General features: G+C 41.4%; 1 protein-coding gene across 1 annotated transcript in view; it reads right to left on the bottom strand.

Moving 5' to 3' along the window:
- Positions 1 to 405: 405 nt before the first annotated feature.
- LOC146648504 (3',5'-cyclic-AMP phosphodiesterase 4B-like) overlaps positions 406 to 26,089 on the bottom strand; it is a 45,876-nt gene continuing 20,192 nt past the window's right edge. Inside the window, exons 5-18 of the mRNA XM_085390294.1 lie at positions 25,598 to 25,792; positions 25,460 to 25,496; positions 24,862 to 24,932; positions 23,954 to 24,003; positions 13,330 to 13,442; positions 7,111 to 7,204; positions 5,554 to 5,768; positions 5,364 to 5,462; positions 4,786 to 4,950; positions 4,411 to 4,510; positions 4,119 to 4,273; positions 3,888 to 4,010; positions 3,598 to 3,780; positions 406 to 3,503 (exon numbers count right to left, since the gene is read on the bottom strand). Of these exons, the coding sequence (XP_085246420.1) occupies positions 3,132 to 3,503; positions 3,598 to 3,780; positions 3,888 to 4,010; positions 4,119 to 4,273; positions 4,411 to 4,510; positions 4,786 to 4,950; positions 5,364 to 5,462; positions 5,554 to 5,768; positions 7,111 to 7,204; positions 13,330 to 13,442; positions 23,954 to 24,003; positions 24,862 to 24,932; positions 25,460 to 25,496; positions 25,598 to 25,792 (1,972 nt within the window). The 3' untranslated portion in view covers positions 406 to 3,131. The remainder of the gene's footprint in view (positions 3,504 to 3,597; positions 3,781 to 3,887; positions 4,011 to 4,118; positions 4,274 to 4,410; positions 4,511 to 4,785; positions 4,951 to 5,363; positions 5,463 to 5,553; positions 5,769 to 7,110; positions 7,205 to 13,329; positions 13,443 to 23,953; positions 24,004 to 24,861; positions 24,933 to 25,459; positions 25,497 to 25,597; positions 25,793 to 26,089) is intronic.

Below are 26,089 nucleotides of genomic sequence, written 5' to 3'. Positions count from 1 at the left end.
TTGGCTTTCTTGAGACAGAGCTGCATTAGCGTGTTAGCGCTATTTATGCTGAAAGTTGGTGGCTTTGCTTGACTCATATTTACTGGAAATCTATGAGAGTGGAACCAATCCTGTTGAGGGTTGGGTAGCACTGTGTACTGTGGACAATACATCAGATTATTGAAAATAAAGGTTCTACAGTCTTCCAAAATCACAATGGAGAAAACTTAAAAAATACATTGTCAACATTTACTTAATTAAATTTTTGTTAAATATTTTTTTAAAAGGCAACAATTGTGTCCGTATACATCTGCGAACTAAGGAGACCAGCTCCTGGACTTTGGAGATTTTTTCCTGTTCTTGTCTGATATAGGATTCTAGCTTCTTTGTTGTATTTTCTATGTATTTTAACCAGTTTTCAGCTGGTAGTTCAGCCAGACCCCATGCTGTTCTAATATGTGGTGGTATGTGGTTTAGCAATGTCTTGCTGAAATGTGCAAGGTCTTACTTTAAATACCTCGTCTGGATATGCGCAGAAGATTTGTTTTTGTTTGCAGCGTGGTCAACCGCTGCCTCTCTAACATGCTCTTTTTACCCAGTCATGTTACTGACCTGTTGCTAACAGCAACAGTTACTCTTTTGATGCACCACCCTGAACTGCTTGAAATTTGTTGCTGCCATCAAATTTATTTTGCTCTATTGTGAATGGATTTAGGAGGTTTGCAAATCATTGCAGTGTTTTTATTCACACTTTACATTTTTGGAATTGGAGATTGTGCCTTAAAAATGGGAGAAAATAATGCGCAGTGTCTGTTTCTTCAGGACTTTTCTAGTTTTAACAGACTTTCTCCTGAATGTGCACCTTAAATCGCGTAATGTGCAAATATGTATCTTAGGACAATTTCTAAATAGTTTAATGTGTATAGACAAAAACATTTAAATTGAAACTTAAATCTGTCTCCAAACTGGTTTTAACATCACTGAAACAAACGTCACTGATGTAATCCAATAACATTCGGACCAGAAGAGTCTGTTATACATGCCCGTTTTAATAATCTGATAGAAAACATTTGCTGAGCACAACATACACCGTTTTACAGTATACTGTGAAGAAAACACTGAAAAAATACATTTGAAACAATGGTATAAATTTCAGCAAATATCCTTATAGCTGTACAATGACCTGTCACCGTACACATTATGCTGCAGTAAATATCCAGCCTTCGCCAGGAACAAAAGGACTAAAAAAGCTTCTGCTGCGCCTCGTATGAAGCGCTGCTGGCTCCCACTGCACAAACACTTCTAGCTGGAATTTCAAACGAAACATACTTTTCAAATCGTCAAAACTGACCTGCATAACTTTATGCTATGGCCTCATAGCAAAATACCTTGCTATACACGGATGAACCAACAAACGAGTTCAGTCAAACTGTCATTTGACACGTGGTAGTGCATATAAATAACAAATATACAGCGAATATTATCAATTCAGTATTAACATATACAAGAAAATGTAATAAATACACTGTTACAAACAGCTTAAGGGTCAGCACAACACAGTTGGGTGCAACAGGACTGTGCAACTCTGTGACCACTTAAATACACTCTCGCATCCTCACACACACACACACACACACACACACACACACACACACACACACACACACACACACACACACACACACACACACACACACACACACACACACAGGAGAAGAATGACATATCGTGAAACATGAAACCGATCTCCCCGTATTATGACCATACAACGTGGTACCTCTAAGGAAGTGTTTGGACAGATCAGCAACCAGCTGCATAACTGTCGACGTATTCAAAGTGCTGCAATGAAAAACTACAAGATTCAATTATTCCATTACTGACAGGTGTTTCTGAAACTGCGCGTTCAGCCTTGAAGTCATTCAAAGTTCAAAATGAGTCAGCCTATTCATGAGAATACTGCTAACCACAACAGGTGTGTTGTGTGAGGCAATGAAAAGGGGAATTACAGGGCGGAGACGGTTTTTCCACACTGGATGGGGCTTAAACGCAACTGGGTTATGAAATATTTTCTTTTCCACTTTAATCTTGGAAGATTGTAGTGAGAATTTAGTCTGTAACTGGCTTTAAGTGAGAGGGAATCAATCCCGCCGCCGCTCGGAAGTTTGACTTGTCACACCATTTACTCTTTGGAAATGCGATCATTCTTTTGAGGGGTGGCAGTGAATCCAACAAAGTGCTTTCCTTACAGGATCTTTGGAGTTTTGGTTTTTGTTCTACAAAAAAGAAAAAAGAAAGGTTTTTCCTCTTTTACGAAATCTAGCCTATGAGTCATTTAATTGCTTACGCAGTTACTTATTTGGATAAATCAAATTAAATTATTTGGTTTGACATGCTTGCTATGGTCTCTCCTTTAAGTTACAGATGCTGTCTTTGTCTTGGTTTAACTGTGTGTGCCACAAAGTGCAAATCGTGCTGGGAAGTCAGCTGATTTTTTTATAATATACATCCATTAGTGAAGAACAAGCTTATACTATTGCCAGAACATCAGGAAGACTGTGTGAGACAGCTATGTCCGTTTGTAGAAAATCTGACACACAGCTACATGAATGTGTTCAATAAATTATTAAAAAAAAAAAAAAAAACTTACAAAAACACACACTTGTAAAAAAAGGCACACTACTCTTTTTAGACAAGTGTTAAAAAAACACTACTGGGTTAGAAATAACTCGCTGACCAGTAGCTGTGGTTGGACAATATAGGGTCGTATCCAATCTCGACACGATACAAAGAATCTAAATGAACATTTAAAAAAAATGTCCTGAAGTGCAAGTTTGAAATTCAGACTTGTCCCAGTACACGGATTCATACGTCCACTTCACATTCTCTGCCTGAAAGAACCCAGGTTAGGCTCTGCAGTCCAACAGTAGTCCCTTCTGTAAAGAACAGAGCCTACACTCTTCCAGCTCCCTTCCAGGGGGGCTCAAAGACAAACTACCGCAGGGTTTCCAAGCCTCGTTCGCAGGGGTGCCCCACATTCAGTCAGGACCTCTTTGCCAAGCAGCTCCCGCCAGAGCCAAATTGCAGGATTGCTCCACTGCAATAAAATGAATTCACCAAAAACGTGCTACGCTCCGAGAACACCACCGGTTAAGCTATGTTTCCTCCGGGGAGCCGTCATGTGTTGTCATTTCTGCCCCTTCCTGATCACAGGGAAGATGCTGTAATGTCACATTGTCACAACTGTCAGCCGTGTCCATCATTCCACTGTCTTCACCTTGTCCTTCCTGGTCATCCAGCGTTAGATCGAACTTGAATTTACTCGCTACAGGCCGCCCTTCCACCTCCCCGTGAGGTCCTCCTTCTCCATCACTGGTGTAGAAAGGAGGTGAGGGGCTCTGGGGGATCATGCTTTGGTACCAGTTCCTGTTGTCCTCTAGTGTATCCAGGATGTCCTGGGCATCGGGATGGACCAGGTCAGCCCACGTCTCCCACAGAGGGTGCACTATGTAATCAATGAAGCTAACCTAGAAAAGATAAACAGAGAGGATGTCAGTAAATATGAAAAATAACCACAGTTTTCAGGTTTTATTTTGAGAGCTGGATGCCTGTGTTCTCTACCTGAGTCCTCTCTACTGAAGCTGTGTGTTTGTCACACATTGGGCTGATTTCCATCCCCCTCTCCCTCTCTCTGTCTCCCTGGTGGAAGAACTCATCCATGATCCTGTCAGTCCACTGCCGGTACAGATCCAGAGGTTTGGTGGGGTTGCTCAGATCTGCACAATGAACCATGTTACGGAGAACCTGCAGGAAAAAAAATATCACCGTTTAGTATGTTTTTTTTCTTTTCCTCCCTCTGTGGTAAATAGAAAAGTGTTTGCGTCTAATGTGCATACTAGTCTGCCTCTTACCTGCATCCTGTCTGTGTAGTTGTCTAGCATCAGGACACCAGAGCTGGTGACCTTCTTGGTTTCCACCATCGTTTTCAAATCCGCCAGCAGACTCATGTGTTTAGACATGTCGGTTGCCAAAACCTGGAAGACAGCAAGACATGAAAAAATCAATTTAAGAAAAACTGTGAAAACTGCTCAGATCCTGAGACGGGGCTGCTGCCTGAGACAGATGTGCAGACATTTCCTCACCATTTCTATGACCATCCTCCGGAGCGTCTGCCTCTGCTTCTTGGAGAGGTTTTGGAAGATGTCGCAATTTTCTTCCTGCAGCAGTTTGAAGCCCACGGCCAGGTGGTGATTTTCCAGCACTGACTCATCGTTGTACATCAGGGCCAGCTCAGAGTCTAAATGCAAAAGAGGACAAGAAAAGGAAATTAAACATCAAATCAAGCAAATGTTTCTCCCTTTTTTCAAAATGTAGACCAAATAAATAACTCTAGCTGACTTTTTTGATGGATGTTGAATGAAAAGGTGGACCTACTTGTATTGATTAGGAACTGGTTGGAGACTCCTGGGTGGTCCACGTCGTGAATGGCTGCTGCAAAAATGGCTGCCAAGATCTCCAGATCAGTGAAGACCGCCTGTGTTTGAAGAGAAGGAAGTAAAGTAAAAATAAATTAGCAAATTGCTTACCATACAAGGCAAGGTATTAGTTTGAAAAACCAATCCTTCCATGTGTCACCATCTGTGGTATGCTCTTTCTATTGTTGCTATTCATCACAACAATATAAACAGTTCAAGTGAAAGGTGTGGCCGGTGGCGACACGCTTTAACTGTGCCACGTTTTAAAGGGCAAACTCTGAACACTTAGAAGTACTGAAAGCGAGTGAGGTAAGACAGATTTTACACGACTTACATCTAATGCAGGGGTGGACAGGAGGATGTGTGTGGACTGGGCTACGTCGGCAGCGTGGAGGTTGTTGTGGTACGCCACGTCGGAGTGATAGTGGCTCTCTAGGGTCAGCATGAACGTCACAAAGGTGTCCGTTGGAATCTTGAACGTCCTCATCAGGTCTCGCTCCTGCGTGTGACAGTGTGGATTAGAAAAACAAGACTCCTGGCTAAACGTGCTACAGGATATTATTTTCTCTACGGTCTATCCATCTAGCCACAGTTCAATTCTGAGTCATCAGATGGGTAGTCATAAACTAGGCAGGGCTCCAGACTAACAGGTGCACTGACAGTATCTGCTGCAGCAGTAATACATTTTAAGTTATCTTTTGGCCTCGAAAGAAAGGGGTGCAGCATTTTTCTAGACCAAGTGAAAAAAACAAAAACAAAACATGTGCAGCCAAACTGATTACAGTCTGGAGCTAGCTAACAGAGCATGATGTACACACTGACACGGCTTGTGTGTGTGTTTGTTTGAATGGCTTCACAGTTTTCATGAGCTCTTTCCCGATTAAAGGATGGAAGCTGAGGCGGAAAACAAACCTGGAAGATGGTGTACATGACGCATGTGAGAGGTCGATTGTGAGAATGCTCAGCCACTTTGAAAATATTCAGGCCCCATCTGTTGATGTGTTCCAGGTCCTGTTAGAGAGGACACAAATTTAAGTGTTTGAGCACGTGAGACACCAGATATCACGCAAGTTTAAGTTTCTCCAGTCTGTCTGTCACTTACCTTTGACAACAATTCCTCCTGGTCCGTCTTGACCCCAAAACGATTTCCAGTACCTCCCGAGATACTTGATGTATGGCTGACTTTTCTCACCCCACTGATCTGTGTCATCATCCCACCGTGTTGCTGCTGCTGTTGCTGCTGCTGCTGGCCCTGCCTCCTCTTTCTTTCCCTCGGCTTTGGAACTGGACACGGAAGCTCCAACTCATTCTGCTTGTCTGGAGAAAATAGAATTAACATTAAAAAAGGTGGTTTTCAAGACAAAAAAGCTGCAATGGCTGCTATTAAATTAGCAATCAATCCCTCAATGCCTGTCTTCTGCAATAAAAATACACTAGTAACAAAAGCAGGAAAGGCAAAAAAAATAAATGTGTAAAATAGCTGAATACACTGATGAGATGCAAATGTTTTATGAGACAAAGGCTCAGGCTGTGCTAATGAGTTGTTATGATGATCAGAGAAACATGGCAGTATTCCAGGCATTCTGTGAATCTGAGCCATGTGTTGGTAACAATTCAGAGAATCATGGAAAGATGGTTCACGTTAAGCCGAAATGTTTAGGGGAGGGACTTGGAAGTATGCGGGTTCAGTCGGTGCATGTGACTCATGTATTAGCTGAGTGACATTTCTCACTGTGTGTGAGCGTGAGACTCCCTCAGTCTGTACGTGTGCACTGCACACACAGCCGCAGAGCGAGAAAAAACCCCATCTCAGCTGCGTCCTCCACAAAGCACAGGAAAATCATCTCCCTACACCTGACAGGTGCTAGCTGCAATGCAGATAAAACCGCAAAGCTTCAAAGATAAACTGAGCTGAGCTTTCATGTTCGTCTCTATCACCGCGCCACTTCTATTGTTAGCACAAGAGGTAGCTTTTTCTTTTCCTCTTTCCACCATGCATCCAGCATCTTGTCTTTTTTCTGTCATTTTTTTATGTTTTGCTGCTCCGAGGCAGGAAAATAGACACGTGTTCACTAACAAGAGCCACAACATTAGTCTGCAGTGAGCCCTTATAAGCTGGGAGTCTGGCTGTATGTATGCTGGTGGTGAGCTAGATGGGAGGGTAGAAAAACCTGAGGGGCAGAGTGGTTTGCAGGGCTGGCGAGCTGGCTGGCTATTAGACACGAAATGCCGCCAGGCTTTTTTTTTTTTAAAGACAAGCAACCACTGCTGTCCCACTGATGAATAATGCAGCATCTCTCTGAACCTGATGGCACTGTAAGCACACAAACACCCTCTCTCTCTCCGACTCACTGCTCCTAATCTCTCCAGAGGGAAGTCTTCCCTGAGTACAAAGCCCTCCCTCCTCCCTTCACATATCTCTGCAGTCGGAGCGAGGGGACCCTGTCTCCCTTCCAGACCAGATCAGACTGGTGTAAGAACAGCGTTGCAGAGGAACTGTGAGTTTCCCCACTGCTTGGCACATGCTTTGGGTAACCTCGCAACCTCTGTGACATTCCTGAAGGATGCTGGCTCACTGAAGTCATACATACAGCACATTTTGCAATGGCGCAATGTATACTTCAGGAGGTGTGTGGTAAACATGTGCTGCAGTGCTCACCTAGGAAGGTGCTGGAGATGTACTCTGACACTTGGTTGCCTGATCGGCTCATCTCAGACAGGTGGCTTAGCTCCCGGTTCAGCATCCTCTTGAACTGGAAGCAAAGAGATAAAATGTTAAGGAGGTAATGTGATTTATACGCAGAAACACATCCAGCAAATGAGTCTGACTGCTGTTTCTAAGCAGCGGAATAAACCCTTTCCTGTTATTTTCCACTGGAACATGTCCCATGGGACCATGTTCTCTGGATTTAATGAGCCATATTAGGTTTGTGTATTCTTCCCCAGTCTCCTTATCCAGACTGCTTCGTGTTTCAACACAAATATAAACTATGCGTGCTGTGCATAGTTTATATTTCCTTTATGCAAATTTTACAGATAAGCAAAAGATGCCTGTTTTCTCAACACATGCAACCACTGAGCAAGATTAAAAACATGTCGTAATGCATTCAAAGAGAAATTGGGCTCTTCACCAGCAACAGAAAACAGACATGAATGTAGAATATGCACAGAAACAGTCCGATTAATGGAAAACCTCCTCTGGGACACACCTTAATGTATCCCCAGGACACAGAGAACAGGTAGTTGGCCTCAGGCATGGTGCTGAGCAGTGCTGAGCCCCCCAGCAGAAGCAGTAAGTGCTCCTCTCTGAGTGGACCCCCAAGGGTTAGCTCAGCCCTACAGCCTGAAGCTCAAGGCGTCACCAAATCACCGCCTTGCAGCGGCTGACTACGGTAAAAACGCCCCAGCCGAAGTCTCTGGAGAGGGGCTGTGGCGGAGCCCTACATTCCCAGCCAAACGTGCCTCCTCCTAGCTTCCTCCATTGTTATCAAGGATCGCGAGCCACTGTCGTGAGTGATGGAATCCCCGTGGATGCGATCAATATTTCCTTTCCTCTGGCTGTCGCTGCCTCTGTCCCTTTCTTCAAACCTCCATCTCCTTCTGCCACCATCCAAAAATCATACAGGAGAAAATCCAGCCTTTCCAAGCCCAGATTTGGCAAGTCAAGAAAAAAAGGCAGTCTTCACGGCAGAAGGAGGAAAGAAAGAGAGGGACTGAAAAAGGCAGAGAGGAGGAGGAGGAGATGGGGGTGCGTTATAGCTGTAGAGTTCCCTGTGGCACAAATTGCTGGAGCCTCTCTCTCACTTTCTCTGTCTCTCTCTTTGCCTCCCACCCTCGCTAAAAACTGATGCTCATGTACAGCACTGCAGAAAATGAGAGCTTGGAGGATCCCCCACATCTTCCTCCCTATTTCTAGCTATTTCTCTCTCACTCCTGTGTTCTGTGAAACCCCCCTCCCACTGCTGTCTCCCTTCTCTACTTAAAATGCTCCCCCTGCACAGTAATGCAGAACAGATGCAAAGCATACTGCGCAACGTGAGACTTCAAAGCACCAGAGCGTTTATCACACGGATGATGAGACACAGACACAAACTCAGACACAGAACTAAACATATTTTAAAAACAGAAAATGGGGATGTGCAAATAGTTCAGTCCATAATCGTGATGTTTTGCTGTATCAAGCAGACGACAGAGTTTTCAGTCTGCCATCGGTGTACCACCATCTGCATGGCAACCCGAATGCCATGGCAACAGAATCACATGGTCCTGTTCTCATGGTGGTCCCTACTTTAAAAACACAGCACTGCATCGTAAACATAAACAAACCTATCACAAAAACCGCAGCAGCGACGCTCCAGATAGGCATTTTTAAAAAACCCATAGCTTCTGTGCAAAAGGAGATCGATTTTTATCTCTCATGCAAAATGTTCTTTTCGATTTGAATAAGCATATGCAAACATCACACGCCAAACTTGATTATGAAAACTATGTAGTAATGGTGTGTGCAATAAAGGCCATTTCCATAGAAAGTAATTGGGTTTTCCTTTTTTTATAACTCTGTATTCTAACACCGGAAAGAAAATAGAAAACCTGTCATTGTGGTTTCTGCCAGATCTTATATTCTCTCTTATAATGAGTTCTTTTTGCTTCATACTGAACCAGACTCTCTGATCTCAACAGCTGTCTAATAGCTGTCAACCAGACAGCTAACATCTAGTTGACTGTGGAACTTGAATACCACTTTCAAAGCATTGGCTGCACTAAAAACCCAGAAAGATCAAAGAAGCTGGAATCAGTTGGCTTTAGTCTGCTCAAAGAGAGCTTGTAATTGATTCTTTAATGCAGCACAGTGTGGATTTGAGTGACCTCTAGGAAGTGAATTACGCACACAGCTGTATGTCAGTCACCCGGGGTTGTGTAGTTCAGCTGAAACACATCACACACACACACGGCACGATGACAAGACTGCAAGTGTTCTCAGTAACCCAGATTACTCAATGCATGGCGCTAACTCATACATCCTTTTACGTTAGCAAATGATTCTCAGTTTCAGAACAAACTGAGGAAACTGAGAGAAGTTGCGCAAACTCTGACAAAAAAGCAATTTGCTCTCACACAATCATGAGCCGTTGTTTAATAAAGTTTAAATATTTAATGCATAATATAACTGTGTCAAAAAAAAACCAAAAAGCTACTGAAACAACATGCTACAAAAAGTAAAGACCAACATATTTTCAAATATGCAATCATAGAAGGAAAAAAACAATTCAGGAACATTTTGAGTGTAATTACTGACGAGCAAATTTATTTTTTTTATTTGAAACTAGATGTCACTTCAAATCCAGCAATTTATTCTTGAATAAAACACCATCTCCACATGGCACGCTACACTCCTACAACACAAAGTAAGCCTCTATAAAGCTAACTCACCTTTTTCCAACTCGCAAGCATCTCAAAGTTTATCTTCTGCTTTTCAGAGCAGCATAGTCCCATTGTCACTCAACGAAAAAACAAACACAGCACAAAGAAATCCTGTAAAGGTCCAAGTACTTTAACTCGTCTCAGCGTGTCTGTGAGCCAGCCGTCTTCCTCTCTCTATTCTCTTTTCTCAACTGGCGTCAGGCAGGAAACTTATAGCAATAAAGCTGACTTAACTGACTGGCCTACAAAGTCTAACAGGAGATTGATGGCTCCTCCCTCCCATACAGGCCTGAGCGTGTGTCTCCACCTACTTCCCTTTTTTTTTTGCTATAGTAATTCCCTGAGATCATTTACTGGCAGACATCCTTCTTCCTGTAGCCTCAGGCACCAAACTACTAACATACCTGAGCTCATCACAGAAAAGTCCCAGATAACAAGTTTAGGGGTCACGCTAAAGTTCCTGCTATATTAACTGACAAGAGAAATAAAGAAAAAGGAAAAACATAAAACGTAAAGAAATGGGATTTCTCAGGAACAATGTGACCTCATAATGCAACACCATTGCACTGCAATCGAACAAACCCCAGAGTGAGCACACGCCGCCTCTGTCGCATGCATGCGGCTGTTTCGAGTGTCAACACCAAATGAATGATGTCAAATTTACACTGTTTAGTAACACAAGGACAACACATTTCCTCGAAGGCGTTGATCAGAAACAGGTAAGAACAGGGTTACAGTAGAAACATGTTTTCCATTCGCACTCCTTGTGCTGTCTTATTTTCCAAGATGAAGATCAGATGAAGAACAGAAGATTACAGAGGTAAAACTTTTTTAAAAAAAATTACGATTAAGCACCATAATCACCGCTGGAGCTCGTGTGATCTCCTCACCACCCTTTCAGTCAAATGGAAGCGCAGCACTATAATTTAATGTCCATTACGCCTGGTACAGCTACAGACCCACCGCTGCATCTGTTTCAATAATTTTGTCATTCTTTCCCCAGTGAAGACGGCGGGTGCTTCAAAGCTGAAGTGACCACACATGAGTTAAAGTTTCCTACTCGCTTGTGTTCTCCTCGAGGGGCTTGCCTGCACGCTACCCGCAAAAGCGCTAAACTCCTTTAACTGCATTCAGATGGCAGTGTTTGTCCAAGGCCGTCACCAGCATCGGTGTGGAAGTGTGGCGAGGTTAATGATAGTGAGGGGCAGGGAAGTAGCTCCCCGCTCTGAGGTCACAGCAACCAGGCTGGCGGTCAGCAGAGTGTGTGGTCTTGTAGCCCCGGATACACCTGTGCCCTTGGAAACTGAAAACGGAGACACCCCGGGTTTGATTGTGGCTTCAATTACATCTAGTGGTGAAGAAAAAAAGAAAACCTGACTCTTTGTCAAAACTTGCGTCAAACGCCCACAAAAACTGGGCCGATGGTGTAACAGTATCACTGGACTTGACTCCCAATTTTGCAATAAGAGCTCGATGGACCAATAAACAGCTTCTTTCTATCCCTGTACAATTGCACAACAATGTAGCACACTGTTGAAACTTAACTGTAACATCATAAAGCTGTTGCCCACTACACTTTTAAAAGATCAGCATTGGTCAACATTGGCACTGGCTCGTGTTGTTAGGAATCTGTACCTGGTTTGCCTGAACAAGTTGCTACGCTGCTACGGCCTAGAGGGCCTTTTCTCATTGTCTTGACAGTCCCGGGGATGTAGCTGTCTGTTAGGACTCAACCCCTATTGTCATCGAGTAACAAGTGAGCAGAGGAGAGGAGGCACAGGAAATACAGAGACAGGAAGCTGGTGTCACGGTCAGAGTCACCCATCATGGTCTCACAACACCCCCTCCCCATCCCAATCCTCCCTCAGACCAAAGCTTAGAGCACAGACGGAAATGGACACCACCACCCTGGGTGTTTATAATCTGATGTCGCCGTACAGTCTCCGCTGTCTGAGCAGTAATGTGCCGCATACAGTAAATTTTGAAGTGAAATACGCACAAAGAAAAAAACAGGCTCATGTGCATCAAAGCAAAGGGAAGTAATTAGTTCAAAAATGCTGGTTTAAAAACCACAGTGTGTTTAAATTCAGTAAAACCAAACTGGAAGACTGGCACTTTTAAATGCTTAAAACAACATGCTGCTAAGACCACCGATGAGAACAGACATTTTCTCACCCTTTGGTTACATTTTTTGGGCAGTTATATTAACTATAAACTGAGTTTTACCATTTAATAACTTTCCAGGCAGCGTGAGACACAAGTACAGCTTTTAAACACGCTAAACTAAATGGTTTGGCCCCTTGTAAAGAAGATGCAGTTATAAAATTATCCTGGCATTATTCTATAATAATGGAACATATAGCAGATCTGGTTTTGCCTCTTCCGCAGCAAGCAGAAGAACAAGTTCAGTACTTTCAAACCAGCCTTAAGCAATAAGGGCCCTGCTAAATGAACTCACACAGAGCTACATCTTAGAAACGAGCCAATATCAACACAGCACTAAAATGAATGAAAAAAGCATTTGGTAATGTTTTAATCAGCCCAACCTAGTAGTATAGCAAGCTGTGTGTCTCGGGCAGTTTGATTAAGGTAAGGATATACAAGCAGGACAGCCCTTTCCCTGGAATTCAGGCAATAATGGTGCTCAGATGCAACAGGTAGTTTGCTAAAGTTGTTATGCAGCGAAGCAAACATTAACTTTTTTTTCTCCTTTTTTATCAAGAGATCTATAAAATGATGATGCGTGCTGATATGCTACCACAGAACAGCTGTTGCTTTGCAAATGCGTCAATGTGGCTAAAAGTATTTTACATTTTCCGTAGACTGTGCAAATGCACAACCACACAGAAACAAAGAGCAATTATACACAGATATATGCAGACTGGCAGGTCATCACAGGCCAGTCAAGCCATCATCACAAGTATCATGCCTTCAGTGAGCACGTTACAGAATATGTACCGTGATGGTAATAATTATAATTTTGCATTGCATAGTATGAGATATAGGTTACAATTATAATGTTTAACTTAAATCTTTTTTAATTATGGTTTTGCACACTCTAATGATTGTTATTTCAGTGGGTAAAAAGAGATGTTGGCAAAATGAAGCATGCATGCAAGAGTTTGCTGTGCAATATGATTCTAGATGAAAGCACAGCACAATGTGCATGATAGCTTTTCACACTAATGAACTAATGGTTCTTTTGTGACTTGATAAAATCATCTTAATAACCTACTGTGCCCATGATCAAATACCCAAATAGATTTTTACCCCTGAAGTTAATTATCAAAAATGTGAATGTTTGTAGTGTTTTCAGGTATTTCATCCAGGAGGAGAGGCTAATAGCTTTTTATAAAACCACGGTAATCGATAAATACATGTAGACAGTCCCAGGTAACTTCACACATGCGTTGTTGTCACATTTACATATATTAACATATGGCCCAGATTGTCTTACCTTGTTGGAGGCCATGTCACTGACAGACCGGTAGGTCTGGATGGTCTCCAACTGGTCCAGACACCAGTCCAGCTCCTCCATGGTTTCCATAGCCAGTTTCTGGTAGGACTCATCTGCCAAGAGACACATGGACATGTAATCAGGTCTGAGAGGATCCATGTCCATACTTGATCCTCCAGACACCATGCGTGGCGGTCCAAGTGTCCCAGAGTGGCTTGATCGTAAGGGGCACTGACATGCAGAACCTCCGGAAGACGCAGAGGAAGATGAGGAGGTGTGTACGCAGAGCTCCTTCATCTTGTTCCGCTCCACCACCTCCGAAAGTTCAGGGGAGTTGTTTTCTCAAACAAACAGTGGTTATGGTCACCGTTTGCCGACTCGCTCTGTCTTTCTGTCTCTCTGTAGCCTCATTCTCTGCGTACCCCCTCTTTCCCTCCCTCTTGTGCGTGCTGCAAACCCCCTCCCATTTCGTCTGGTTCCCCCACCCTTGCTCAACTTCTCCCTCTCTCTCATTAAATTATCCCCCTCTCAGTTCCACTCGTTTGAAGAAGTAGCTTGCAGACTAGGCAGTTTGCTGCCTCCTGCTGTTGGTGTGTCTGTGACCCCTGCCCATTTAAATGAATAGAAATGGTGTATACATGCATTTAGAGTAAAAAAAAACACAAAAACCCTAACTGCTTTTGGTGCAGGAGACACAATCATTTTAGCTTTTATTCCTGTCACTGGGATTACATCCAAACAAATGCATCTCTGTGAAATTTCATTAGAACTTTATAGACAATAGGAGCAGGAGGACTTCGTCACTACTGCAAAGACAACTCATTTCCAACGACTTCCTTTCTGACATGCAGACCACTTCAAGGAACCCTGGTGAACTGCATCTACAGCAGCTCACGGCACACCACCATGCTTCACAAACTGGTTCTCTCCTCTCTGAACCTCTCTGAGGGAGGAAAAAAAATTATATCAAACATCAAACTTGTGTTTGCATAAGCAACACGAGAGGCAAATTTTGACTCCCTGAATTGGGGGGAGTCCAGGCTAGGGCCACACTGTGAGCCAAAGAAACCAAAGCACTTCCTCTTTGGCTATGAACTCCCAGAAAACATGGAGTGGAATTAATGAATGGTGGAGTGACTGCTGAAGGCAATCATAGCTGTCGTTTGATGAAATAACTCTGTCGTTAGCAGCTATGACTCACATGTGGTAGGTGCACAGTGTTTAGAAGGAAAAGAGTGGTTTACAAGAAAATCACTGGGAAGCTCAAACATGAGGAAACATATTAAAAAGTATCACTGCTCAATATGCCAATGTTTCAACATATTTCTAGCTGGAGGGAGCGAACGCTAAACATCTGGATCTCCCCACCTTCCTTTTCTATGGAAAAGACTGATCTCTACTTCATAGCACTTCACACATGGAAGAAATTTACCCCATATGCTCAGCACAACAGGACAGCCAGCGTGCTGCTCCCCAATTTACGTCAATATAGTGGATCAAAGCACTTCAAAGCACAGTGATGGCATACAGATTTTGAACCACCAGTGCTGAACAAAGAACTTCAATGCAACCCCAGACAATGTAGCACAGTTAAAGGAAATAGTTCACCTTTGAAAGTAATCAGAACAACACCCGGGATTCTTTTGAATCACAGAAAAGTGAACTTTCAGCTGTTTAAGTTCACTCAAGGAAACTCATGCCACTGGCTCCTCATATTACACAGCTGCTACCACTTGTGTCATTTTTCGGGTTAGACTAATTTTTATTTCCTTGAGTTCCTGGTTGGCTGATTCAAAGAAACTTTGGCTTCGATACGACGCATAACTGGATGCCAAGTTTTGCGGACCAGCCTATTCACAGACTCCACTGGCACGCAAGCCATGCAAAAGTCACTGACACAGAGCAGGGGTATAACATCAAAGCAGCTCATGCACAAGGCAGTGAGCTGTTGAATCTTGGTATACATCAGCGTGTGGCTGTCTTGGTCCATAGGGGCAGTAGACGTTGCCAAGAAGGTGTCACCACATCCTGCCCTCATTCCCTTAGAAGAGGGCGCATGCATATGCAGACATTTTAGCTGGGCACCTTGAAACATCAAAGGACTGGCTCATCTGCAAAGTCTGTATGATTGGGATTCGAGTCATTTTGAAGCTGGCAGCTTAATCACTGACAGAGTCCAGAACATATAAGAGTGAAACACTCAGACTACTGTAGAAAAGCTCGCTGGACCTTTGGCTTTTTGGGCTAAAGCAGTGGCTGAAAAGTTACATTTTTTCAAAGTCTGGAGCCAAACTTCCCTTAGTTGGGCTGTATAACAATGACATATGAGTTGAAGTTCTAAATAAAATAAAGTTATGCACATGCACACGGTATGAGTAGAAGGAATGAACCTATCATCACCTTTGGTTGTTCATAAATACAGTGTTAAATGGGATGACATTTCACAGTGTCACCAGTCAAAGGTGGCGTGACGCACATTCAGTCTGAGAAACCTGCTTCCAGACAGAGTGTGAGGTGCTTTTCCAGCCTGTTTTTTCAGTGGATGTCTTTTTCTTTTTTTTCTTGGTGAGTTCTAATGCTTTGGCCATATGCTGGAGGCTGCAAAGAGGACAACAGACCTCAGTGTGCAGAGAGACCTCGTCTGCCTTCCCCTCTCCCCCTTTTTCCCCTCTATCTCTCCTCTGTAGGGCCACAAACCAGCTTCTGTAAGAGCCATCCACCACACTAACGAGCAGGGCTGCTCCCAAACCACCATTTCTGCCAAAACACCTTCCACTTACATCCCCCTCACACTGCACCTCTCTATGTTCTCAACCTACCCCCATAAGCTGTTTTTCCTCAGTGTCTGACTGAAGAATTGCAGTGTCTCAGCTCATACCAACAACTGCCATGGACAGACCAAACACACACTTCAGTAAAAGTAGTACAAAAACAGCAAAATGACCCTATTAGGGTACATTTGTGTATGTATCATTGGGTTAGCATTATTATTGTAAGCGACATCTGGGTAGCATTTAAATGTGACAGCTATACAGAGCAGTTTCTCATTAAGAAGCACAACACTGAAAAACTACACAATATTTTTTATTGTAAATGTTTTTTTTATTTTCTTTTGATTTCTTTTGATTTTGACTTGATTTTCACAATGGCTTTCTGCGTGAGAGTGGATTATAAGTTGGCATTTTTTATGCAGTATTTTGAGTTTTATAGCGAGGCTGACTTTAACACAGTGACTACAATGCCTTTAGTTGTGTTAATGTTCATTGTTAATTCACCAGACATTTGGAAAGTGCGGGAAAAGAAAGTTGATGGTCAACTCAAGACACCAATGGCTGACCTGTAAACAGGCCAAGGCTATCTGCATGTACGCAAACACACATTCCTCATAGTGACCTCACAACATCACAAAAGAGAAATGCACACTTTGACACAGTAACTTGCACGTATTCAGTCGTTTGTTATTGATTTTGCATTGCACGTGGGGCTAAGGCAGGATGCGGGTCAATAATTTACCGTTGTATCACCTCCAATGTACGTCAATTTGTTCAAAAGTCCGAGAGGGGCGGAAGACTTTGCAAATTCATGATTACTCTTGCAAAAGCCTTTGCTCTTCGTGTCAATCATTTGCATTATGCCATCTGCTTTGAACTCTGAACATTTTCTGATTTTAACACAAGGTAGTATATGAATAAAATGCAAAAACAGTGTTGCACATATTATACTCTCACAAATAACGTAATTTATCAGTTTTATTACATTACAAGTATATTTTCAGAATTTTAAAAATTTAATATTTTTAATTTCTATATATCATGCATGCTTTTTAGATTTTAGCCAAGCATATTTAAGTTCATCATTCTGTATTTTATTTTCTTTAAGTTTAATTACTCATTGTGTTTCAAAATAATATATTTCATCATGCTTGTGTATATATAATTTTATCCTATCTATTGATAAAAACCCTTACGAAAAAAATTGTCATAGCCACAGAAAAATTATATTAGCATACTGTTACAAGTTACAATTCAAATCTATTGTTTCCCTTGCTGTGCTACAGGAATAAGTTGGTGTGCTATATGTGAGACAATTTTGTATAATGCTTTCCCTTTTAAGGTAGCATGAGATTTAAAGTGATATGCGGTGGACAATCAGAGACGGTCCAACCCCCGAAACCACGCCACTCTTGGTCTTCTCACAAACAAGCCTCAGTAATTGTGTCGCTTCATAGTTTACAGCTGTGAAATAATTTCATCGCCTATGAAAACAAAAGACTTGAAAACACACATGCACATACAAACATCTCATCAAGGCCTGTTTGACGGCTCATTCACAATGCACCATGGAGCTGTGTTGGCACGGGCCAGTTAGAGGGAAGGGCCGCAGGGAGGTTTATGACTGTGCTGACGTCAATGACATAATTCAAATACTTAACCAGGCTGCACGCTTCCAGCCCTCCGGATCCTCTCCCCTGGCTGTGAGCCTGGAAAACCTGAAATGGAATCTTGCTGTGGAGCAGAGTAACTGCTGCACACAAGAGTGAAGCAGACTGACCAGACTGAAAATGACAGGTCAGTTCTTCTGGCTCAGTTTGTGGTGTACTGTCTGATTGTGTGTCCATTCACTGAATAACGTTTTGCTAATAGGAGGAAATAAATTACATCATATTGATAACAAACATTAGAAATTAAGTTCAACACCATTCCCCAAAAAGTTGTGACAGGTGTTAATAAAAACAGAATGCAACTATATGCAATTCTTTTGAACCCTATAATTAATTGGAAATAGTATGAAGACAGCATTTAGAGATTCTGCAAGTGTTTTAGACATGCAGTTTTGAAAAATATATTAAAAAACATATGCTCATTTTGAATTTGTTGCAATAAAACATTTCAAAGGTTTTTGGAAATCCTTTGAGAGGGAAAAATTTGGCTGGAAAAATGTGTTGCTGGCATCAACATCGAAATGAACAAACATTTGATATGGTGATATGAATGTTGTTTAAATGACTTGCAAATCACTGTATAAAGTTTTCATTTGCATTTTGCACTGTGCTCAAACCTCTTTGGGAAACAGGTTTGCATGACTCAATCCAATAGCCCATTAGCTAATCTGCCTCCTTAGTCACCAAAGCACCTTTTCAGGACTTGCAGTTGGATTTCCAGGTAGAGGACAATGGATATTGCTTCACATCATCATTACCAGTGCTCCAGAAATGGCAGATGAATACTTTTTTGAAAAAGTATTTGGGGTTTCGGAAATTAAACCCTTTATTTACTTTCCACATGCATGCAACCCAAATCTCTTTAAACATGATTGGTTAACAAAATACAGACTACAAGCAGTCTGCAAACACAACCCAGGAAGCGTCCTGCACCAAAAACCTTCCCCCTTGCCCACAAGTTCTGCATATTCGTACTGATTACGTTTGCTATGATGAAAGTTTAAGTAATCTGATCAATTAGGAGATCTTGGCAACATTGCTAAAATCCTAATATGTTTTCAATTACATTGGGCAAAAGCAAATTTGGTTTGGAACATTAGAAAGCGCTTTGGGCCAATCTTCTTTACAGCACTGCTTCAGTTCACTGCTTGTGCAGGCATTCGTTTATACATAGCTCTCTTAAGGTTCCTCCATGGCATTAGATTGATGCCTGAAATCTGCACCAGTTCAGCACCTTGACTCTTTACATTTTCAACTATTCTGTTGTAGATTTCCTGCTGTGCTTGGGCTCACCATCCCATTACATGACCCAAGCTTTAGTGATAAAGCTTTAGCTATAGACAGATGGCATCACATTTGACTCTAGAATTTATTGGTAACAAAGAGGTCATGTTTGACTTAATGACTACAAGGTACCCAGGTCCTGTGGCTGCAAAGCAAATCCAAATCATCACCCCTCCACCTGCTTGATTGGCAGCTGGTTTGAGGTGTTTGTGCTGGCATGCTGGTATGTTTGACCTTTAACATCTAGCGTGCTAACTGAGGCCTTTAGCATCCGAGATGTTGCTCTTGGGATTTTGCTGTTTCTTTAAGCATTAAACGTCCCAGCAAATTTACCTTAGCATGAATTTCCAGCAAATTCATCCTAAGGTCAGTTTGCTGGGATGTCCACTCTTTTGCACATGTGACCAATCCTTCTCACTGCAGAATGATGGACTTTGATGAACTGCAACAACAGCTTCTCTAAGCTAGTTTCTTTCCTGCTTTCTATTGTGTTAAGAGACCTAGATGCACCAGAGCAGCAAACTACTAAAACTTCTGCTTTGATAGAGGTGCTCACATTTGCTGATGATCCATTAATGAAGTGCATTTTCCATTGTATGACATGCCACACTGTGTTGTTGTTCAAATTGACAGCATAATAAGCTATGAGGAACAGATAAGTTTTCATTATGCCCTGACAGGCAAAAGTGTAGAACTTTTTAAAAGAAACAAAAAAACAACAACACATGACTGTACACACAAATGCACGTGTGGACAGCAACTCTCGCCCTGAGGTTTAAAGGGAAATAACAACCTATTCTTCCTTTTTACATTGTCAGAATAACTCGTTTCAGTTAGGTCTGTCATCACTTTTCTTCCACGGCATGTTTACTAAAAGTCACAAAAGAAAAATGAGTAATGCTCATTGTGTTGGACCACACACCCTGTAGGTTACGCACAAAGTCACGTGACCGTTTAGTTCCAAAGTAAAAAATGTGTATGTCTCAGTGCAGCGATCTGCTATGCTGAACTGATTTTCCTGGTTGGAAATGCATCATATTCTTGGAAACAGGTTCACTGAGCCACTGAACTATGCATCTCACAATGAAAGACCATCATTTTCTTACTGGCAATAACACATAAGAGGAAAAACAAGCACTTCAAATAAATGCTACTCTCGACTGCTCCCTTGTCACATGGGGTTGCAACATCGGGTGGCTTTGCATGTTTGATTTGGCAGAATTTTATGCCAGATACGCTTACTGACGCAACTTCAAAAGACAATGACATATTTCACTGATTTAACTCTTGGGTCCAATGGCTCTGTCATGGAATCCTTACACAGTGGTGTTACACTGTTTGCTGTCACTGAATGCAGAAAACACCCTTATTGCAACAGTACAGCTACATACTTCAGATACAGTACTGTATCTTATCCTTGAGCAATAGACTTTCAGCAAGACAATGCTAAACCCCAAATTGCATGTATAAAAAGAGGATTGCTTCATACTTGAAGAATCCAGATGCTGAACTAGCCTGCCTCCAATCCTGTTCAGCAGCTATAATCAGACAAGAATGGGTAAACATTCCCCAACCAAAAGCCCAGAAACTCATCTACTCACTTCCCAGACATTGCTGTTAAAAAGAGAGACGATGCTACACGGTGGTAAAAATTACATTTTTTGTCTATATTCTATTTGAATAAAATAAAATTTGAATAAAATGTGGGTTTATGAGATTTTCAAATCAATGCTTCCTATTTATATTTAAAATTTACATAGCGCCCCAACTTTTTTGGAAATGGGGCTGTATATTTGGTCAAGCCACATGTTACGTTGTTGTTTAAAAAAAAATTTCTGACAAAATTCTTATATTTAACACAAATAAAATTAAGTAAATGTTGACAGTGTAACTTAAATCTAGTTGCAACTTTTCTCAGCGGTGACTTTGAAGGTCTGAAACTTTTTTTAAATAATGTGATGTATAAAACCTTGATGTAACAGTATAAAGAGCGAAATAGGCGGTATCCACCAATGTGGTTCTCTTTGAAGAAAGCCAAACCTATCTCCCCTAAAGCACCTAGCTGGTTTAAATAATACAAAACACAAAGGTATCAAAAAGCTACAGTAACATTAAAAGCATGATATATTTTATAAGAGATCTTATTTATACCAGGGATCTGTATGAGAAAAGAAAGAAAGAAAGAAAGAAAACTGCTAGTGTGTGATTTCCTTTTACTTTAGTTTTAACTTCTTTTTTTTTCTTCTTTCAGTGAAAAGGATAAAAGTGTAACAGAAGATGGAAAATGTAGCACGAAATCTTGGCTACTTTGTTATTCTGCATGTTAATAAGTGTGCTGTGAGCTCTGTGGATTGTCAAACTTTTAGGGTTTTTTTTGGTCTTTTTTCACTAAGCTGACCTGCTGCTCATGCTGGCCTCAAATTTAACATGTAGATATGAAATGGATAGTCGACGTTCTTAGGAAAATAGCAAATGTACTGTTATACAGTAGTTCTTTTTACTACTGTGTGTGCTTCTAGTGTAAACAAGATCACTTTTGATTTGAAAGTGGGAAGTCAAGTAAAAATTGCTAGGTCCAATATTACACTTCATTTAAAAACACACACACACATCAAGCAAAACAGTATAATTTCATCACAAATTAAGCGGGAACGCATATATAGTTTTCCCTCTTGGGGCCAAGTCTAAAGCTAACTAGGGGTAGCCTTTTTTGAACAGGGATTTCTTAAAGATTAATTTCTGTGGGCGCTGTGTAATGATTAATATCTGAAAACAGTCTAGCCAGCATTTGCTCATGAGGCCATTGCGAGGTTTTACAGCTCTCTCGGACACATGACTAACCCCAGAGTTCATACCATCTGTGTTTGGCTAATGCCAGTAATAATCGCTGCAGATTAATCATCAGGCCTTGACTGTCAAAGACGTCATAATAAAGCAACTTCTCAAAAGTGCTATTTATCAGGCATGATATAGAGCAAAGCCTGTAATCTGAATCAGTAGGGGAAGAGTGAGCTCTTTGTTGCTCGCTGAGCTCACGAGACTGTGTGCGATGGGGCCAGTTTGGCTAGCGAACCATAAATTGCAAACTCATAAGGGGGAAAACTTCAATCCCGTCACGTTTCTGGAGTAAGTCGAACAGCGCAAACAGCCTGCAGTAACGCATTTGCAGCTGAGCTGATTTTTAGTATACCCCCTGCTTCTTGTTTTCTTCTCATTATGCCCCTTCACCCACTGGCTGTGGTCACGGTTGTGCTCTTCTTGTTTATTTCACCGAATTTGATATGCTACTCCCATACTGCCAGATGATTATCTCTCTCTCTCTCTCTTTGACCTTTACTGTGTTTTCATTCTTTTGTATCTCACTCCCAGCAATAATCTGGTAGCTCTCTTGATATGTCTTGATGCCAATGTGTGCATGTGTCACCACATCATCTTCTGTCTTGATTTTTATTGTCTTTCCCCGTGTCCGTCTATAATCCCTTTATAGAGCTGTCCAGAGTGTATAAGTGCGCACTCATTTATGCTGAGCTCATGCCCAAAAAGACCTGGTACTCTTTCTTTTCCACTACTGGGGATTTTGCCAGACTAAAAACACAGAGGGAAAACAGGAAAAATCTGTTCTCCTTTTCCGGTCAAAGAGTCAAGGAAAACGGGACAGAAAGCAGCACAAGGGAGGATATGATGACATCTTTCATTGTGATATTGTTAATTGTTGTAGCTGCGTACTGAACAAACTCAACCGTCACCATTATTTAGTGGCAGGTGTACTCCATTTTCTCTATACGCTCAGAGAAAGTTGAGAGCAGCAAGATTCCCTGGTAGGACAAGAAATACAGTATATAAACCTCCGAGCTCTGAGTCTCAGAGGCTTCAAATTTGTTTTTCTTGTTTTATCTTCCTCATGCGTCATAATGGAAGCCAGTGAGATAGTTTCACTCTGCACTGATTACTTGGAGGTCATGGTTTGTGAGAAATGTGGAGGAGGAAGGACAATAAGAGACTCACAGTTGTGTTGTATTTTTCCTGCTGTGGGACACTCCTCGCAGCCCATCTGTGCTGATAGGAAGTCGAGCACCCATGTGTGTAGGCCATGCTGACGTCAATTGGACTTGAAGAACCAGTGCAGCAAGAACCAATATCGACACCTCCCTCCTCTTTTTCTTTCACTTGTTGCCTTCTACCTAATCTGAATCTAAACCAGTAGGTGCTTCTGTTGTTCTCACACTTTGGTTTTTTCTCGGTGCCTCCATAATGACACTTCACGGGAATTTTGCGCATTACCAAGTCACAGTTTCCTCCTTGAATAACGAAGGCCTGCTGCTTATATTTGCATTTGTGAAAAGAGTCAAAGATAACATTTTATCCTGGCTGGGAAAACATCTAACTCAGTACTTTTATGGAAATTTAAAAGAGGAACTATATTTCCTTATGTAAATGTGTGTTGTGTGCAAAGGGACAATCTATTTGAACACTGCAGAGGCGTGAAATAAGCAATCCATTGTGTATGCCACTTTCACGTGTTTGAAACCCAAACTATTATTTTTGCTAACAACTGTGCAGACTTCAGTTGCATGCAAGAATCCCCATCTGTGTAAATGCATTACAGCACATGCATTGGAGAACAATTGGACATCACTGGCTGTTCCATTTGTTTTCTTTGCTTTTTTTCAGTTCAGCATCTTTCTTTTTTGGCTCACTCAAAACTTTAACTGAGCATCATTCTGCTCAAGCATCAAAACCTGGAATTTGTAATCTCAGAAATTGCAAAAGCCATATAAACAGCACAGACAGTTAGTAGTATGTGTGTTGCAGGGTGCAACATTTCCCAGAATCATTCATTCTGATAAGGGTGATAATGAACTCCCTTTTCTTTCTTTAACAGAAGGCTTATTCACTCACCTGACAGGCACACTTTGGTGACATGGGGCTGATTTGTAGCGGGAGATCTCCTGCAACAGAGAAATAGGTTTTCTCCTGTTGTAAATTGCAAGTATGGTTCGTTTGTGAAGCACTTTGTTGTACTTGTGACTTTTAAATGTGCTATAGAAATAAAATTGAAATTGAAATTGAAAATTGAAATTGAAATAATTTACAAAGTTTTAAAAATTAGGAGCCTGGAAAAATGCTTCCATCATTTATTTATTTATTTATTTCATTTGGTTCCAGTCGGTCTTTGTTGCCATAAGATAAACACAAAACAACTCCCTTGGTTCTCTGAACAGGTCTCAGGCTTGCGGTGACCCTTTTCTCTGAGGTCAGATTGACTCAGTGTGCACCTCTGGTAAATTTGATGCAACTACAACCACTGACCCAATTCAGTGATCACTGGAAACCTGCGAGCACTTCCATGTAAAAGATGATGTTTGTGCCTCTCAAAACAAAAAACAGAATTGAAATGTCACTGTGTCCAGTTTTGTGTCACCAGCAAAAGGCTCTTGAGATATGTGAATTTATATTTGCGAGACTTCTTCACAAGCCCACAGCATTATAAAAGTTTCTGAAGCTTTGGTGCCCCCAAGTGGAGCATGCTGGCATCTCCAACCATTGTCAAAACAGACACTTATGAGCCACAACATTAAAACTACCGACAGGTAAAGTGACAAACACTGATTATCTTCTTATCTGGTGCCTTCTATAAAACAACACATGGCACAATCAGAAGTCCTAGTCTGATTTTAATGGTGTGGCTTACTGGTGTATCTCCAAAAACTAAGATCCACAGGCAGATTTTTCCTCAATAAAAAATAAATATTAAATTGTGGATCATAAAAACTCTAAGTACAGAAACTAATAATGATCCCACTTACTTATTAGATACACACTGTACATTTGTCAAGGTGGTGAAGTTGTTCCTAACTGTCCGAAGACTTGCCAGAACCTAAAGAGAAGATCAAAAGACTGACGTAAGAGAAAGAATGTGCAAAAAGTAAAAGTGAAATTTAAAACAAGACATTTTGCATGAAAATAAAATAGTGTGAAAAATGTTTAAGGACTATAACTTACCTCTCACAGGAGAGCATGGAGAATAACCTTTGCTATTGACCATGTGTTTAAAAGAGAGGTGTTTTAAAGAATTGTGATTCTTTTATTTTATGACTAGTTTGGGGCAAATTACTGTTTTTAATAATGTAATTAAATAATATGGCACTAAATATCTCTATATTATTTATAGATTTCTATACTGTTTGTCTGAAAAGGTTTCTGCAATGAAGCTGAAATCCGAGTGTAGAGTTCTTCTGCCATGCCGATGTTGTTATATATCCTCATTGCCAATTGTGGGCAAAGAGTTCAATATGGCGCCATGGGACATTTAGATTAAAAAGTTATTGTGAGAAATTGTGTTTTATATTCTGAGATAATTGATGCTCTTTGTACTTGATCTATGGAGCTATGACAAGCTCTTACCTGGGCAAACGGTGTCACAATCAAGTCTTCTCCATGTCTGAAAAATGAGAGTAATGAAAGGAAAGCCTGTTACACAAACAGACAAACACATAGCTAACTGTAGTGTAATGTGACAATGCTGTGATTAAAACCACTCACAATTCTCCAACGATGGAAGAATTTCGGGATAAGGATTTTGGTGATAGCTCATAGTCGCTGTCAGAGCGGTACAGGAAGGACTCCCGCCGCTGGCCGTAAGCTGCCAAATTGGGATGAAGAACCAGACCTGAACCTGGGGATGCCTGAGGGTCTGATGGGCTGCAGCACACTGATGGGCCATTCTCCCCTTCAAAACTAAAAGAAAGTTAAAAAAAAAAAAAACAATCCAGGGGGAGAGAAGAAAATATCAGGATGTGATTCTTTACAATGCAAAGCAAGTTATTTAAATCTATTAGTTTTAAAAGCATAAGCCAAAGTCTGATTGATCATCAATCTTGCCATTTAGATTTAACTTTTAAATCATCATCGTCATCTTGAATATACCTTCCGTAATCTACCTGTAAGTACTGGCTTGCAAAACATGTTGACAAATCCTATCCAGGAAGTAGATTATTGCATAAATCCTAAAAAAATTACTCATCCATTCATCCA

The sequence above is a fragment of the Rhamphochromis longiceps genome, linkage group LG18 (assembly GCF_057381845.1).
Source record: "Rhamphochromis longiceps isolate RC_006_pf linkage group LG18, R_longiceps_female_GT1.1, whole genome shotgun sequence".
Lineage (NCBI taxonomy): Eukaryota > Metazoa > Chordata > Actinopteri > Cichliformes > Cichlidae > Rhamphochromis > Rhamphochromis longiceps.
Note: the sequence above shows the minus strand (reverse complement) of the source record. Positions and strands in the feature narration are given on the sequence as shown.